Consider the following 15,198-nt stretch of genomic DNA (forward strand, 5'->3'; position numbering starts at 1 on the left):
AAATCCAGAGGTGCAAAATAAGCAGAGAGGGGTCCCACCGCTCATGTAGGCACAGACCAGGGGAGATGAAAGCCAGTATAGTGTTATCCTTCAAGGGGGAAGAGTCCCAGGTGCTGGCTGATGCAAGATGAAGCGGAAAAATCGAGGAAAGCTGGAAGCCGCACACCGGTGTAATGATGAATGCTTTATTTAAAAAGCTGAATCATGAAGAAACACAAAACATTACAGCAGAAGCGTACAAAAACAGCTGACGCGTTTCACACTCACGATGAGTGCTTATTCATAGCTGTGAATAAGCACTGATCGTGAGTGAGTGTGAAACACGTCAGCTGTTTTTGTACGCATCTGCTGTAATGTTTTGTGTTTCTTCATGATTCAGCTTTTTAAATAAAGCATTCATCATTACACCGGTGTGCGGCTTCCAGCTTTCCTCGATTTTTCCTATTGTAAGATGTACACTACTCCTTCGGTTCTACAGGAAATAAAGTCCTTAATTTTATTTTCTTTTTTCGTACTAGTAGATCTAAAATTGGTACATTTTTGTCCATTAAAATTTGTATTTTTACATGCATAGCATCTCTTGCAAGGGTAGAAACCTTTTCCCTGGAAGAATGATAACGCTGTTATTTTTTTAGGCGGTTCCTGAACATTTTTTACCACTATGTCTCTCATGGTTGGCGCTCGCCTGTAGGTGAAGCGGGGTTTGTCAGGTAGAATGCTATGAAGAGTTTTATCAGCTTTTAGCAGGGGCCAATATTTTTTAATAATACGCTCCACCTGCTTATGTTGGACACTATAATTCATTATCAGGGGAATATCATGGCTCAGTGTACAATTCTTATCCCTATCTTGGATCAGCAAATTCCTTGGCATCTGGTAGACTTCGTGTATTTTGTCTTCAATAAATTCTTTGTTATAACCTTTAGCCTCAAATTTTTTTTCCTATCCAATCCTATCCTATCAGGCACTGTGCAAGATATTCATTATGGTCAGAACAATTCCTTCTCAGCCATATCATCTGTCCCTTCGTAATATTTATGAGCCATGGCTCATGATGACAGCTGTCAATCGATATATGACTGTTTCTTTCTACAGGTTTAAAGAAAGTTTTAGTACTTATAACCGCATTATCTATTTTTATCTCTAGATCCAAAAAATGAACAACCTTATCACTAATTTCATACGTGAGCTTAATATTCTTCTGGTTGTCATTCAGCAGATCAAACAACTGGATTAAACTTTTCTCATCTCCTTTCCATATTACAATGCAGTCATCAATAAACCTTTTATATAATATCAAGTTTTCTGGCATGTCGGAATATATGGCTTGTTCCTCCCATCTAGCCATAAAAATGTTAGCAACACTTGGTGCATACTTGGCACCAATCCCAATGTCATTTAATTGTCTATAGTATTCTGCATTATACCAGAAGTAATTATGCTGTTGCCCAAAGGCTAAGCATCTCAAGACAAATCTTCTTTGTTTAGAGATGAGATTACTGAATTTTTCCATGGCCCATTTAGATGCCTGAATCGCATCATCATGATCTATCACTGTATATAAAGAAGCAACATCTTCTGTTGCAATTAGATATTTGTCTTCTGGTCTTAAATCAACATTGTTTAGAATTTGGATCAAATGTTTGGTGTCCCTGAGATAAGCACTAGTGTTGGATACCAGGGGTTGCAAATACTTATCAACATATTCTCCCAGTCTAGCATTTATGGACTGGATGCCATTTATTATAGGGCTGCCTGTTGGTTGTTGTGAATTTTTATGTATTTTTGGCACCATGTAGATAATGGGTACTCTACATGTATCGGGTATTAGATACATCGATTCCTCTTTAGTTAAGATGTTTTTTGAGCTACCTTTTAATATTAGATGCACTAATTTGCATTTGTATTCTTTTATAGGATTTCCCTTGAGCTTTATGTATGTATTAGTGTCACATAGTTTACCTGGTAGTTCTTTATTATAATGGCTTTATTATAATGGCTATAATGGTTCTTTATTATAATCACCTAGCAGTAAAAAGGGTTGCTGGTTCAAATCCCAACCACGACACTACCTGCCTGGAGTTTGCATGTTCTCCCTGTGCCTGCGTGGGTTTCCTCCGGGTACTCCGGTTTCCCCCCACACTCCAAAAACATGCTGGTAGGTTAATTGGCTTCTGTCCAAAAATTGGCCCTAGTATATGAATGTGAGTTGGGGACCTTGGATTGTGGGCTCCTTGAGGGTAGAGATGTGAGTGTGCGATGTATGTGTAAATTGATGGTGCTATATGGGTACCTTAAATAAATAATAATATAATAGATGAGCATCTTAATGAGTTGCAATGTACAGGGTTAGGGATAATTGTAGACACGCACACTCACTCAGGTTGAACTGGATGGACTGGTGTCTTTATTCAACCTTACTAACTATGTAACTATGTAACTATCTAATAGTCCTTGGAAAACACAACAATTGCCCCTCCTTTATCCGCAGGCCTAACTACAATTTCCTTATTTTCTTCTAACTGTTTTATTCCTGTTTTGATAATATGAGATTCGTTCATTCGTTTTATTTTCAACTGATCCAGTTCCCGAGTTACCATTTTGTTAAACACTTCAATATGTTCATTATTCTGAACCGGGGGATTGAACAACGATTTGTTTCTAAGATTACTGTGTGCAATTCTGCCTGAGGTTTCTATTCTTCTAGTTTGAGTAGTAGGGACCTTGCTTAACATATATTTCTTTATATTACGTTTTCTAGTGTACTTCTGAATGTCGACGTACATCTCAAATGTATTTAGGTTTCTTTTAGGGGCATATTTAAGTCCTTTGTCTAGTGTAATTAGCTCAGCTCTTGTTAATTTTATTCCAATTATATTGTAAATGCCCTCTCCTACTGCTCTCTTTTTCTTTTTGATTTTGAATCCTCCTCGGCATACCCTTTTTTGTCTGGGCTTCTTACGTTTATCATTCTGTCTTGCCGTGGAGGAGTATTCTTGCTCCTACGATATTCTAAAAAAGAACGCGTCTGTTCCTCATCTCTATATTTCCTTAACAATTCATACCTGTTTTGGGTGTGTATCGGACTTCTCCTTGGTTCATAATAATATTGATCATATTGAGTATGATTTTGATGTTGAAGATAATCTCTTGATTCACTCCTATTGGGGTTCTGATGGTAATCTCTTAATTCGCTCCTACTGGGGTTCTGATGGTAATAATTCCCTTGGATTGCATTCATTTGATTCCTTACATTTCCATTATGGTAATGGGGTAAGTGGCCGTCATGGTTATGAGGTGAATTATAGGGTCTCTGATTTTTTCTATTGCCATTATTTTCCAATAGGATCTTCTTGGTGAATTGTTTTTGTTTTTATTTTTCCACCATGGTTTTGGGGTTCTTGGTTCATTGTCTTCCCTATATATTCTTTCTTGTTCAGTCTCTGTTTCCTGTCTTGATGTGTCCGGAGTTCTAGGTCTTCTTTCCGGGGTTCTATATCTCGGCTCTCTCCTTGGGGTGACAATCCTAACTTCTCTATCAGGAGATGAGGTGGTGGACCCTGTTTTACCTTGTTTTAAATTCTGTTGCCAAATGAAAACCTGTTCCAGTTGGTAATCATTAGTATCTCTCAGATACTTTCTTTTCTTCCCATGCTTTAGTTCTATATCTTTCTGTTCGAACACCTTATTTAGCTGCCTGGTTAATGTGGCAAATGAGGCTGATTCTTTAAATGGCTCCAATGTTATTTTACAATCAGAGATTTGTTGGTTAATCATAATCAGTTTTCGTTTGTTTCCTTTTGAGCACAAAGTGCACTAATTCCATTCCCTTTCATTAAAGAATTGATACCATTCATTTACTGCATCCTGGGCTAATAGACTGTCATTAATGAGGACTTCCCATCTTAGTCTTCTGGGAACTATATTTTCCTTAATATATTGCTCATGAGTGGCTATATCCCACCATAAATGGGATAAAAACAGGGCCATCCTTGAGAAACTCACGTGGTCTGTGATGTAACGCGTGGGAGGAGCTAGTGACAAGCCAGTACGAGTCACGCTCGTACTGGCTGACTATTTCCATTGTGTGCCTGATTAACAACTAGGCTTATGTGAGTGCATTACCTTTGAGCATTTACCTCAGTTTTCTTTTGATCCTTGTGCAATGATGTGTATTATCTTATTTACATGAATCATCTGCATGCTGAAAGTGATACAAAACACAAACCACACTTTACGAATGATCTGAGAAGCAAAACATACTTGTTACTGAACAATATTGAGTCTATTTTGGGGGCATACCTTTTTGAATGCTGAAAACAAAACACAAGCCATCTCCAGTGAATGATTGAAGATGTTAAATGGACTTGTCACTGGCTAATACTGATTTTGTTTTGGGGCATAGCTTGGATTATAATATCATATAAGCATCTTGCATGAGTCTAGGTGTTTCTACACTTTGTATATCCAGTTAATATTATAGCTCATGAGTTCTGCTAGGGAATCTATATATATATGTAGATATTTTATTTTATTGTTTGGACCTACATTTGAACACGGTTTTATCACATGTACATTTGAAATCTGCATCCACATATGGTATTTGTTCACTAATGAAGTATATTATAGTTTTTTTATTTACAACTAGCAACACCATTTGTATATATTTAGAGGAGCTGTGCACTGATTGCAAAGTTAATTGGAGCGCATCATTATCTATTATACCACTATTCATGTCAGGGTGCCTGAACACTCATGAATGATTGCAGCCTAATTATTTAGTTATTTTTCAGTCACTATTTATCACAAATATCATTTCAGCGCTTGAGTTTTTACACAATACATAATTAATAGCCCCTTATATGCATTATCCCTGGAATTCCAGAAATTTCAAGATGTTCCCATTGGACCCCAATGGAACAGCTCATTATCATTTAAATACTTTAATACCTATACCAAAATTACTACTACTATAAAGTGGGGCTGGGGAGGCCACAGTCTCAAGAAAGGGAGCCTCAATTAGTGCCCTCTTTTATCATTCTTGCAGGAGAGGAAGATATAAACAAACAAGAGTCTGTAAAAAATGTATTCAAAAAGAAAGAATAAAAAAATAAAGAAAAAAATAAATAGATCAAGGTTTGCAAGGACTAATGTTAGGGTCAAGGTAAGGATCAAAGGTCAAGGTTGGGACCAAAAATCACAATCACCTTTTTTGGGTAGAATAAAAAAAAAACATTTTTTTAAATTAGTATCCGTGTCAGTTAGTATCGGTGTGTTTTAGACAGGATAAAAAAAATTCAAAGTGTGCACCATTGTTTCTGGGCTGTACTACGGGTACAAACAACAACTAACAGACACAAGTGTGGTAAAACTGCATCAGGAGGAGAATATATATATATTTTTCTAATTTGGACCAGTTTTCATTGGATAATAAAAAAAAAAAAAAAGAGATATCTATTACCATTTACCACCTAAAGAAAGCCCAATTTCTCCTGAAAAAAACAAGGTATAATCCACCTGGATACACAAAGTAGCTGTGTTGATATTTACAGTTTTACTAACACATGCCAACCTTGCAAAATGGTACTTAGGCAATTTAACATTTGTTTTATCCTTAATCACTAAGGGGTTTAACCTGTACAACTGCAAAATGTACGTTAAAGCTAGAGTTCAGCTGTACACTGAGCCCTGTGAATAAGTTTTTTTATGCAACATTTTTAGGTTACCCTTGAGGTGCTTCCAATATTCCCAATATGTACTCTTTGAATGAATCACACAATCTGTTTTATAAGCTCGACAAATTTTGTTACAGGTGAGTTGATTCATTTCTCAAGATATATCCATAGGTTGTAGGGCATTGTTTCCGGTAGAGCAGTTCCACCAATGTGTTGCTTCCAGGTACCATGGATTTACCTTCGTTATTCATGAAATTCCAAAGATGTAAGCCATAGGAGTCATTAAAAGTTGGCACATTTTCCCAGACTACAAAGTACCTTCTCCATGATGGATACGAGATGGGGTAGAAACGTTGAGGATGAAAATAACTGATGTTTGTACACATGACATCATCCGTAGAGTTAAATACGGGCATGCCACACAATTTCTTCACAACACGTGTGACAACCCCCGGCCCTTGGTGTCCCCATATCTCTCCCCTGTAGTTCTCAACAAAGTTCTCCATAAACTGCCACGCCAACTGGTAATGTGAGGAGAGGCCCAAAACACCACTGCTAGTAGTTGTGACATCCTGGGCTGCTAGAAAATGGTCCTGGGGTATTGGACGAAGTGAGATGACATCTGTATCAGTGTAAATCCCACCGTATTTCCATATTAGAGCAAACCTACAGGCATCTGAGCTCACATGGGACCAGTAGACTTCTTTTTTAGGATTTACCTGGTAATTCAAAGAAGTACATTTAAAATATATTTTAGCTTATAAATTGAAAAGTAGCTTTTCTGTTACAAAAAACAACAATGCTTTCTCAGTTAATACTCTTTATGAGCCATCATATAGCAAACCAGAGCTCTTGTTAACTTCATTAAAACTCAACTCATAGGGGTTGGTTTACTAAAGGCAAATAGGCTGTTCACTTTGCAAAGTTCAGTTGCACTCTGCAAGTGTAGCTGCTCCAGAACTTAGAAGTCAGCAGAGCTTATGCTCATTTACTATCATCCACTCATGTGCAAGCAAAAAAGCTGCTCTTTAATCTTCCTTGCATGTGATTGGGGACTCTTTGCAAACTGAAGATTTACCTAATTTGCTAAACTCTGGAGCAACTGCACTGTGCAAAGTGCACAATCTATCATTACTAAATCAACTTCACAGTCTCCAGTTTGGAGCTCACGTTACACCTCAGGCTCAGGCCAGGATCACACACCCTGTATTGCCAAAAGTATTGAAACACCAGCCTTTACACACACATGAACTTAAATGGCATCCCAGTCTTATGCCCCATACACACGGTTGGATTTTCCTACGGAAAATGTTTGATGGGAGCTTGTTGTCGGAAATTCTGACCGTGTGTACACAATTCCGACACACAAAGTTCCACGCATGCTCGGAATCAAGCAGAAGAGCCTCACTGGCTTTTGAACTTAATTTTTCTTGGCTCGTCGTACGTGTTGTACGTCACCGTGTTCTTGGCGATCGGAATTTCCGACAAGATTTGTGTGACCGTGTGTATGCAAGACAAGTTTGAGCCAACATCCGTCGGAAAAAAAACATGGATTTTGTTGTCAGAATGTCCGATCGTGTATACGGGGCATTAGTCTGTAGAGTTCAATATTGAGTTTGCCCACCCTTTGCAGCTACTATATAACAGCTTCAGCTCTTCTGGGAAGACTGTTCACAAGGTTTAGGAGTGTGTCTATGGGAATGTTTGACCATTCTTCCAGAAGCGCATTTGTGAGATCAGGCACTGATGTTTGACTAGAATGCCTGTCTTGCAGCCTCCACACCAAATCATCCAAAAAGTGTTCTATCAGTTTGAGGTCAGGACTCTGTGCAGGCCAGTCAAGTTCCTCCACCCCAAACATGCTCATCCATGTCTTTACTGATCTTGCTTTGTGCACTGGTGCGCAGTCATGTTGGAACAGGAGGGGGCCATCCCCAAACTGTTCGCCAAATTTGGGAAAACGAAGTCCAAAATGTCTTGGTATGCTGATGCCTCCCTGCACCAGAACTAAGGGGCCAAGCCCAACCCCTGAAAAACAACTCCCACACCTTAATCCCCCCTCAACCAAATGATTTGGACCAGTGCACAGAGCATGGTCCATAAAGACATGGATGAGCGTGTTTGGGGAGGGAGGAACTTGACTGGCCTGCACAGAGTCCTGACCTCAACCCATTAGAACACCTTTGGAATGAATTAGTGTGGAGACTGCGAGCCAGGCCTTCTTGTCCGACATCAGTGCCAGACCTCACAAATGCACTTCTGGAAAAATGGTCAAACATTCCCATAGACACACTCCTAAACATTGTGGACAGCCTTCCCAGAAGAGTTGAAGCTGTTATAGCTGCAAATGGTGGGCCAACTCCCAAGACTGGGATGCCACTGAAGTTCATGTGTGTGTAAAAGAAGGCATTCCAATATAGTGTATGTGCAGCCGTGGTATACAGCCTGGGGTCCTGTGCATTTCTGTTCACCGGTTCAGGTGTAAATTAGGTCCAAATTTTTACCTGAATTTGCATCAGAACTGGACCCAAAAATGCACAGGACCCTTTTGGAAACCATACTGCACCCGCCCCGGACATTTGTGAATCGGTTCCATTGAGAGCCAGTCACATTCACATGTCATGCGAATTGGATGCGGTCAAAACCACATCCAATTTGCACGTATGTGAACCCGACCTCAGGCTGCAAAGTGCATTACTCAACTTTACATATAGGAACATTTTTAAGAAACAGCTATCCTTTAAGGCGGAACTATGGCCAAACAGATAAATAGACAAGATAAATGAGGTCAGTGGCGGCTGGTGGTTTTTTGTTTGGGGGAGGCGGCAAACAACCGACCCCCTGCGGCAAGTATGAGAATGAGTATGAGAAGTATGGCAATAGTTTTTTTTTTTTAATTGGTCCATTGCTGCGTATGTCCCCCGCTGGCTCTAACACTGAGAACTGAGTGATCAAACACCACCAATCGCTTGGTTCTCAGGGCTCCCTAAGCAGACAGCTGGTGATTGTCAGTCACCAGCACTCTGCTCCACCATGCTCACTGGAGTGCTGGGCTGTGGAGGGGACAAGAGCGGCCGGCTTAGTCTCTCAGCGGCTCATTGGGTGCCAGTCCAGGCATGTGGGCAGATCCCAACTATATGGTCGTGATCTTTTCCGAGCCTGGATTGGCTCTGTGACGTCCTGCTGTCTGCTGAAAACGGGTCACAGGAGTGCAGAACCAACTGCACTCCTGTGATCCACAGCAGAAGTACAGCCAAACAAGATTTGGCTATACTTCTTATTTAAGAAGTTAAAGCACTTTAAAAAAGCTCTCGTTCACCTCTGTGGCTATAGGCATTTATGAAGATATTCATCTTCAAAGTTCACAACAAAGGAACTGAAATCTCAGCTTCTTTCTTTGAGAACTTGACATCGTGCCAGTCCTCTAATGTTAACACACAAGAGGGGCAGCTGCCCAGGGCCCAGTCATTGTTGGGGGGCCCAAAGCAACTGCCCCTTGAGCCCACTCTGCCCGCAAATATTTTGCCCGTGTAGCGGGTGCAGCCGATTCCCCACTTGCTCTCCTGGCCAGTTGATACAAGTGGCCCCACTGCGACTGTGACAGGGGAGAGGCAATCTGTGGGCTGTACTGGTCAGAACTCGCTCGTCCCGCTTCTCCCTATGTCGGCACCAGAGCGGCTGTTACAAGAAGTGAGGCAGAGTGGCTCAGTGTTCCCTCGCTTGCCCCTGCCCCTTCTCCGGTTAACAGGGTTAAGATGAAAGACACAGAGAGGTCTGTGATTGTTCTCCTTCACCCTTCTCCTGTCAGCAGCGCAAGGGGGTGGATTAATAAAGCAGTGGCTGTACCGGAGCAGCTTACAGAGGGGGACACTGAGTTACAGGAATCAATGAGCTGTAATGTGTAATAACCTCTAGCAACCAATGAGTGAGTGGTAAAGGTCTTCCACGCCTTTCATAAAGGCCAGATTTGTGGAGTGCACGACTAATAATTGTCCTCTGGACAGATTCTCCCACCTGAGCTGTGGATCTCTGCAGCTGCTCGAGAGTTGTCATGGGTCTCTTGACTGCTTCTCCGATTAATGTTCTCCTTACCCGGCCTGTCAGTTTCGGTGGACAGCCATGTCTTGGTAGGTCTGCAATTGTGGCACACACTTTCCATTTTTGGATGATGAATTGGCCAGTGATCCGTGAGATGTTCAAAACTTCAGATATTTTTTTATAACCTAACCCTGCTTGAAACTTCTCCACAACTTTATCCCAGGCCTGTCTGGTGTGTTCCTTGGTCTTCATGATTCTGTTTCTTCAGTAAGGTCCTCTAACAAACCTCTGAGGGCTTCACAGTACAGCTGTATTTATACTGAGATTAAATTACACATAGGTAGATTCTATTTAATGATTAGGTGACTTCTGAAGGTAATTGGTTCCACTAGATTTTAGTTAGGGGAGGCGCATGCGCGGAGCCCAGAAGATGGCGGCTTAAGCCAGGAGCTCCACACCACCCCAGCTCAGCGGCGCCCATATCTCCACATCCAGCGCCCCAGGAACGAATCCACGGCTCCTCCCTGTATCCCCGAGCATCCCGGAACACACTCATATGCCTGGCACCACGACCAGGAGGAATCTGGAGCCAGCATTCACATTTATTGATCTGGCCGGCGGATCTAAAATGGCGGCAGCAACGAAGCCTCAGGTTCACACTGCTGAGGAATTAACAGAGGGGAGGCCGGCAACCCACACTAACTCAGCACCTTACAGCACCCTGACCCATGTGAGTAACCCCCAAGCTCTAAATGTGTCCCCAGTCTACACAGAAACCATGGCAAACTGTTACCTAGGGGAATATCCTCTCCCTCCCTCAGTGCCTAACAGAACCAGACAGGCAGACACACTCCATGTGGATTCCCTGGCTGCAGCGCAAACCTTCTCAGTGGAAGACTTATATCAGAAATTCTCAGAGCTCCTGGACAGGGGTTTATCCCAAACCGCAGCTAAGATCACAGTAGACTTAAAGGCAGATTTTCAGAACCTAGGCTCTAGAATAGAAGCCATCGAAGATAAGCTAGAGCACACAATAGCTAACACCAACCAGAACTCGGATCACTTGCAAACACTTCAGGAGCAACTAGATGTGGCCATATCCAGGATCAATGATTTAGAAAACCGATCGAGGAGGTATAACATCAGGATTAGAGGCCTCCCGGAATCCATCAATGATGTCCACGCAGCTGTACAAAATGTGATCCAAAATCTGATCCCAAATATCTTGCAACAGCGCCTGGAGTTAGATAGGGCCCACAGATCTCTAGGACCCCCGAGAAAGGATGGAACACCGAGAGACATTATCGCCAAACCCCACTTCTACGCTGTTAAAGAAGAGGTCATGAGACAGGCCCGTAATGCCCCCAAAGTGCTTTGCCAAGGACATGCTGTCCAAATATACGCGGACCTCTCGCCATCAACCATGCAACGCAGGAGATCCCTTAAACCACTACTCCTAGCCCTGACACGAAAGGATTATAAATATAAGTGGGCCTTCCCCTTTGCCGTGAAGTTTTCAGATAACGGGAAAAACTATTCATTCTCCAGCTTCCCTGAAGGCGAAAGACTGCTCCTACGACTCCGCTTTATATCGCATGAAGCAGATATGGACACCTCCCACAGCACCCCAGGATCGTCCAAGAGGCCAACCCCCACCAGCCCCCAATCCCCCCTGTGGAGTGGGACGAAGACCAAGAAGGCGAAAGACAACGGTCCCCCGTGATACCCGACGAGACGACATAAGCTGTCCAGTTCGATCCACTTAACTTTGATCCCAGATCTTTTCTGGGCTAGAGGACTGAACTATGTACCATATAGTTCCTAAGGCTTTACTTTCAAATTGTTTCTTTCAAATTTCTAAATGATCGGGAGAGGGAATCTCCCTTGCAAGGGGGAGATACTTCATCTCCCAATCGAGGGCCCTCCCTCCTCGACTTCACTTGGAGGGAAGACGGAGGGCCAAGAGTTCTGAAATTAATCCCAGGCAGTTAATACACTATGTCAGTTTTTCATTCCTGGTTGCTTAGGTTTATTTTAGGGAAAATTTTCTAAGTATTTTTTGCATTTTCAGGGGCGCCCTGGCTGGGGTGGGCCCCATGCGCCAACACCTCTCCCTCAGACTCCAGCTGGTCTCTGGGGGACGGGCTATCTGTTCCTTTACGGAACAGGACCTACCTGTCCTACCTAGATTACGGTTCTTGGAGGGTCTCTCCCCCTCCAGGAACACTTTCTCTTCACTAGGAGAACTTTCCCCCCTCTTTCTTTACCACTCGAACATAGAGACTACCCCGAGCCCCATGGCTGATCCCACACAGAGCTTCATCAAAATTGCCACACATAACGTGCAAGGGCTTAATTCCCCCATAAAAAGAAAGAAAATATTTAACCACTACAAGTCCCTTAAACTTGACATCCTTACTCCAAGAGACCCATTTCCCCAGGCAATACAACCCAAAGTTTGTCCATACACAATATCCTCACATTCACCTCGCCAACGCAGAAAACAAGACCAAAGGAGTCACTATACTTCTCTCCAAAACATGCAACTTTGAATTCATCTCGGACCTTAAGGACCCTGATGGGAGGTTCCTCCTAGTCAAAGGGAGAATAGAAGGACATTTGTACTCATTAGTCTCATACTACTGTCCCAATAAAGGGCAAGAAAAGTTTTTCCGTCACATCTTAGATAATCTGACCCCTATACTGGAGGGTACAATTATATGGGGGGGGGACTCCAATGTGGCATTCGATACAGGCCTAGACAAATCTAAACCCACATTGGTCCAATCTACCAGACCCACCAAGGTCAGCCTTAAAATTGCCAAACTTCTCCATGAGAGGGGTCTAGCAGATGTATGGCGAGAAACTAACCCATCAAAAAAAGACTACACACACTTTCCCTACCCACACAATACATATGCAAGGATAGATCACATTCTGGTTCCCCCAAATGTTCTCCCATCAGTCCTCCAATCACAAATCAAGGACACAGTTCTGTCTGACTACTCTATGGTGCTCGCACACGTCCGCTCCTGTCATTTACAGGCGAATAGGGGACATTGGCGTCTCAAAGAACACATTCTTGCTAATCCTACTCACAAAACAATACTAAATAAGGAACTTAGAGAATATTTTACGCTTAATAATGTTGAGGGCATCTCAGCCGAGACCCTGTGGGCGGCACACAAAGCCTTCATAAGAGGCAAAATTATTCAGCTTACAACACAAATTAAAAGAGAACAAAAGGCGGACGTGGAGCACCTGGAGAGGTCATATAGGTCCATGAAGAAACAACACAAAAAAACTCCATCCCCAGAACTACTTGCCCAAATAGAAAAGATCCGCCTAGAGCTTAACCTTACCCTCACTACAACAGTGCAGAAGTCGCTTCGCTGGAGTAGTAATAAATTCTACACGCAAAAAGATAAGATCAGTACAATGCTGGCAGCCAAACTTTCCCCCAAACCAAGAATTTCGGCATTTCCCAAGATACGCATTGCAGGCCAAGACCCCACGGCTAATCCAACCAAAATTTTAGAAGCCTTTCATAAATTTTACTCCGATCTTTATAGCTCCCCATCAAAGCCCACTGAGAAAGCGATTTCCGACTTCTTAGATGGCATCAAGGTTCCATCCCTAAAAACAGAACATAGAGACATTCTAGAGGCTCCCTTTCGAGAGGAAGAAGTGGCGGCGGTTATCAAAGGCCTTCGCATGGGCTCTGCTCCAGGACCTGATGGCCTATCGGTCCCATATTATAAAACCTTTCTAGACACTCTCACTCCACATATGACAAAGTTTTTCAACTCCAAAGTAAAGGGAGACCCTTTAGAAGCCCAGCTCAATACAGCATTTATCACGGTCATTCCAAAACCTGACAAAAACCCAGAAGAGGTAGGTAATTACTGGCCCATTTCGCTTATTAATAATGATCTCAAAATACTCACTAAGATCCTAGCAGATCGTATGTCCTCATTTATAAGCAAATATATACACAGGGACCAGGTGGGATTTATACCAGGTAGACAAGGCCCGGATCAGGTGAGAAGAGCAGTAGACATTATATCAATACTACAATCCAATTGGGAGGGGGGCACTAAACAACAAGGCTTCATCCTCGCCCTTGACCTTCAAAAAGCCTTCGATTCCGTCTCCTGGTCTTATATATTTTCCCTACTTAAGAGATGGGGCTTTGGTCCACATTTTCTAGGGGTGATGCAATCACTTTATTCTTTACCCAAGGCCCTGATTCGCTTACAAGGATACTACTTAACCCCAATAAATATAGCTAGAGGTACAAGGCAAGGCTGCCCACTGTCCCCTATTATATTTGCCATAGCAATAGAGACCCTAGCTGCATCTATCCGACAAAATAAGAACATCCAGGGGGTGACATGTGGTGACCAATCACATAAATGCGGATTATTCGCAGACGATATTCTCCTATTTTTAACCTCTCCGGTCACCTCACTACCGAACTTACATAAAACGCTAACGGAATTCTCTAAAATATCTGGGCTCTCGGTAAACTACTCTAAACCCCAGGCCCTCAACATATCCCTTCCGCCATCCACGGTTGCTCTTCTCCAACAGTCCTTTAAATTTGAATGGAGCCCCAACTCTATCAAATACCTAGGGGTTAACCTCACAGTCCCTGTGTCCCTCTACGCAAACAATTATCCCCCCCTATATAAAAAATTAGAAGCAGACCTGAAAACCTGGGCCAGAGGCGATCTATCTTGGATGGGTAGAATAAACTCTATTAAAATGACACTATTGCCTAGAATACTATATTTCTTCAGATCTCTCCCCATCTCCATCAGAAAAGATCACTTGCGATCTCTACAAAGTAAAATCCTAAAATTTGTATGGGGCAATTCAGGATACAGAATTCCCCAACACACTCTCTATCTACATAGAAGAAAAGGTGGGGTAGGCCTACCTCATCTTTACAAATATTATCTAGCAGCCAGAATAGCCCAACTCTCTACAGTCTATACAAGACTAGAAAAACCTGACTGGGTCCAGATAGAGAGGCAAGCTATTCCCCTACACACACCCGATTTTCTTCTATGGTGCCCCCAAAAACATAGACCATCAATTCTATCGCCCTCCCTATCCCAATCCCTCAAACTTTGGGACGGCATCCGCAATCTACCTTCCTTGACCTCCAAAATACAACCCCTGGCCCACATTTTCCATAACCCGAACTTCCCTCCCGGACTAGATATTAAAGCCTTTAAATGGTGGCTTGATAAAGGCTTATACCGCATAGGACATTTTTTTACAGCCAAAGGTCCGCTCTCGCTAAGCCATTGTATAAACACACTAAACCTTCCAAATTCAGAGAAATTCCGATTCAGACAGATCTCACATTTTCTACGCAAAATTTGGGTGGAAAAACCACTCCCCCCCAAATTCACGGAATATGAACTCTGGTGTGGACAGGCCATGGGGCAAAGGGGCGGGATATCAATCATCTACT

At 42.6% G+C, this 15,198-nt stretch overlaps 1 protein-coding gene across 1 annotated transcript in view; it reads right to left on the reverse strand.

The window, feature by feature from the left end:
- Positions 1-4,695: 4,695 nt before the first annotated feature.
- The window catches only part of LOC141141333 (alpha-1,4-N-acetylglucosaminyltransferase-like), a 108,433-nt gene continuing 97,930 nt past the window's right edge, over positions 4,696-15,198 (reverse strand). Inside the window, exon 3 of the mRNA XM_073629005.1 lies at positions 4,696-6,394. Within this exon, the coding sequence (XP_073485106.1) occupies positions 5,807-6,394 (588 nt within the window). The 3' untranslated portion in view covers positions 4,696-5,806. The remainder of the gene's footprint in view (positions 6,395-15,198) is intronic.

The sequence above is a fragment of the Aquarana catesbeiana genome, linkage group LG04 (genome assembly GCF_042186555.1).
Source record: "Aquarana catesbeiana isolate 2022-GZ linkage group LG04, ASM4218655v1, whole genome shotgun sequence".
NCBI classification, from domain to species: domain Eukaryota; kingdom Metazoa; phylum Chordata; class Amphibia; order Anura; family Ranidae; genus Aquarana; species Aquarana catesbeiana.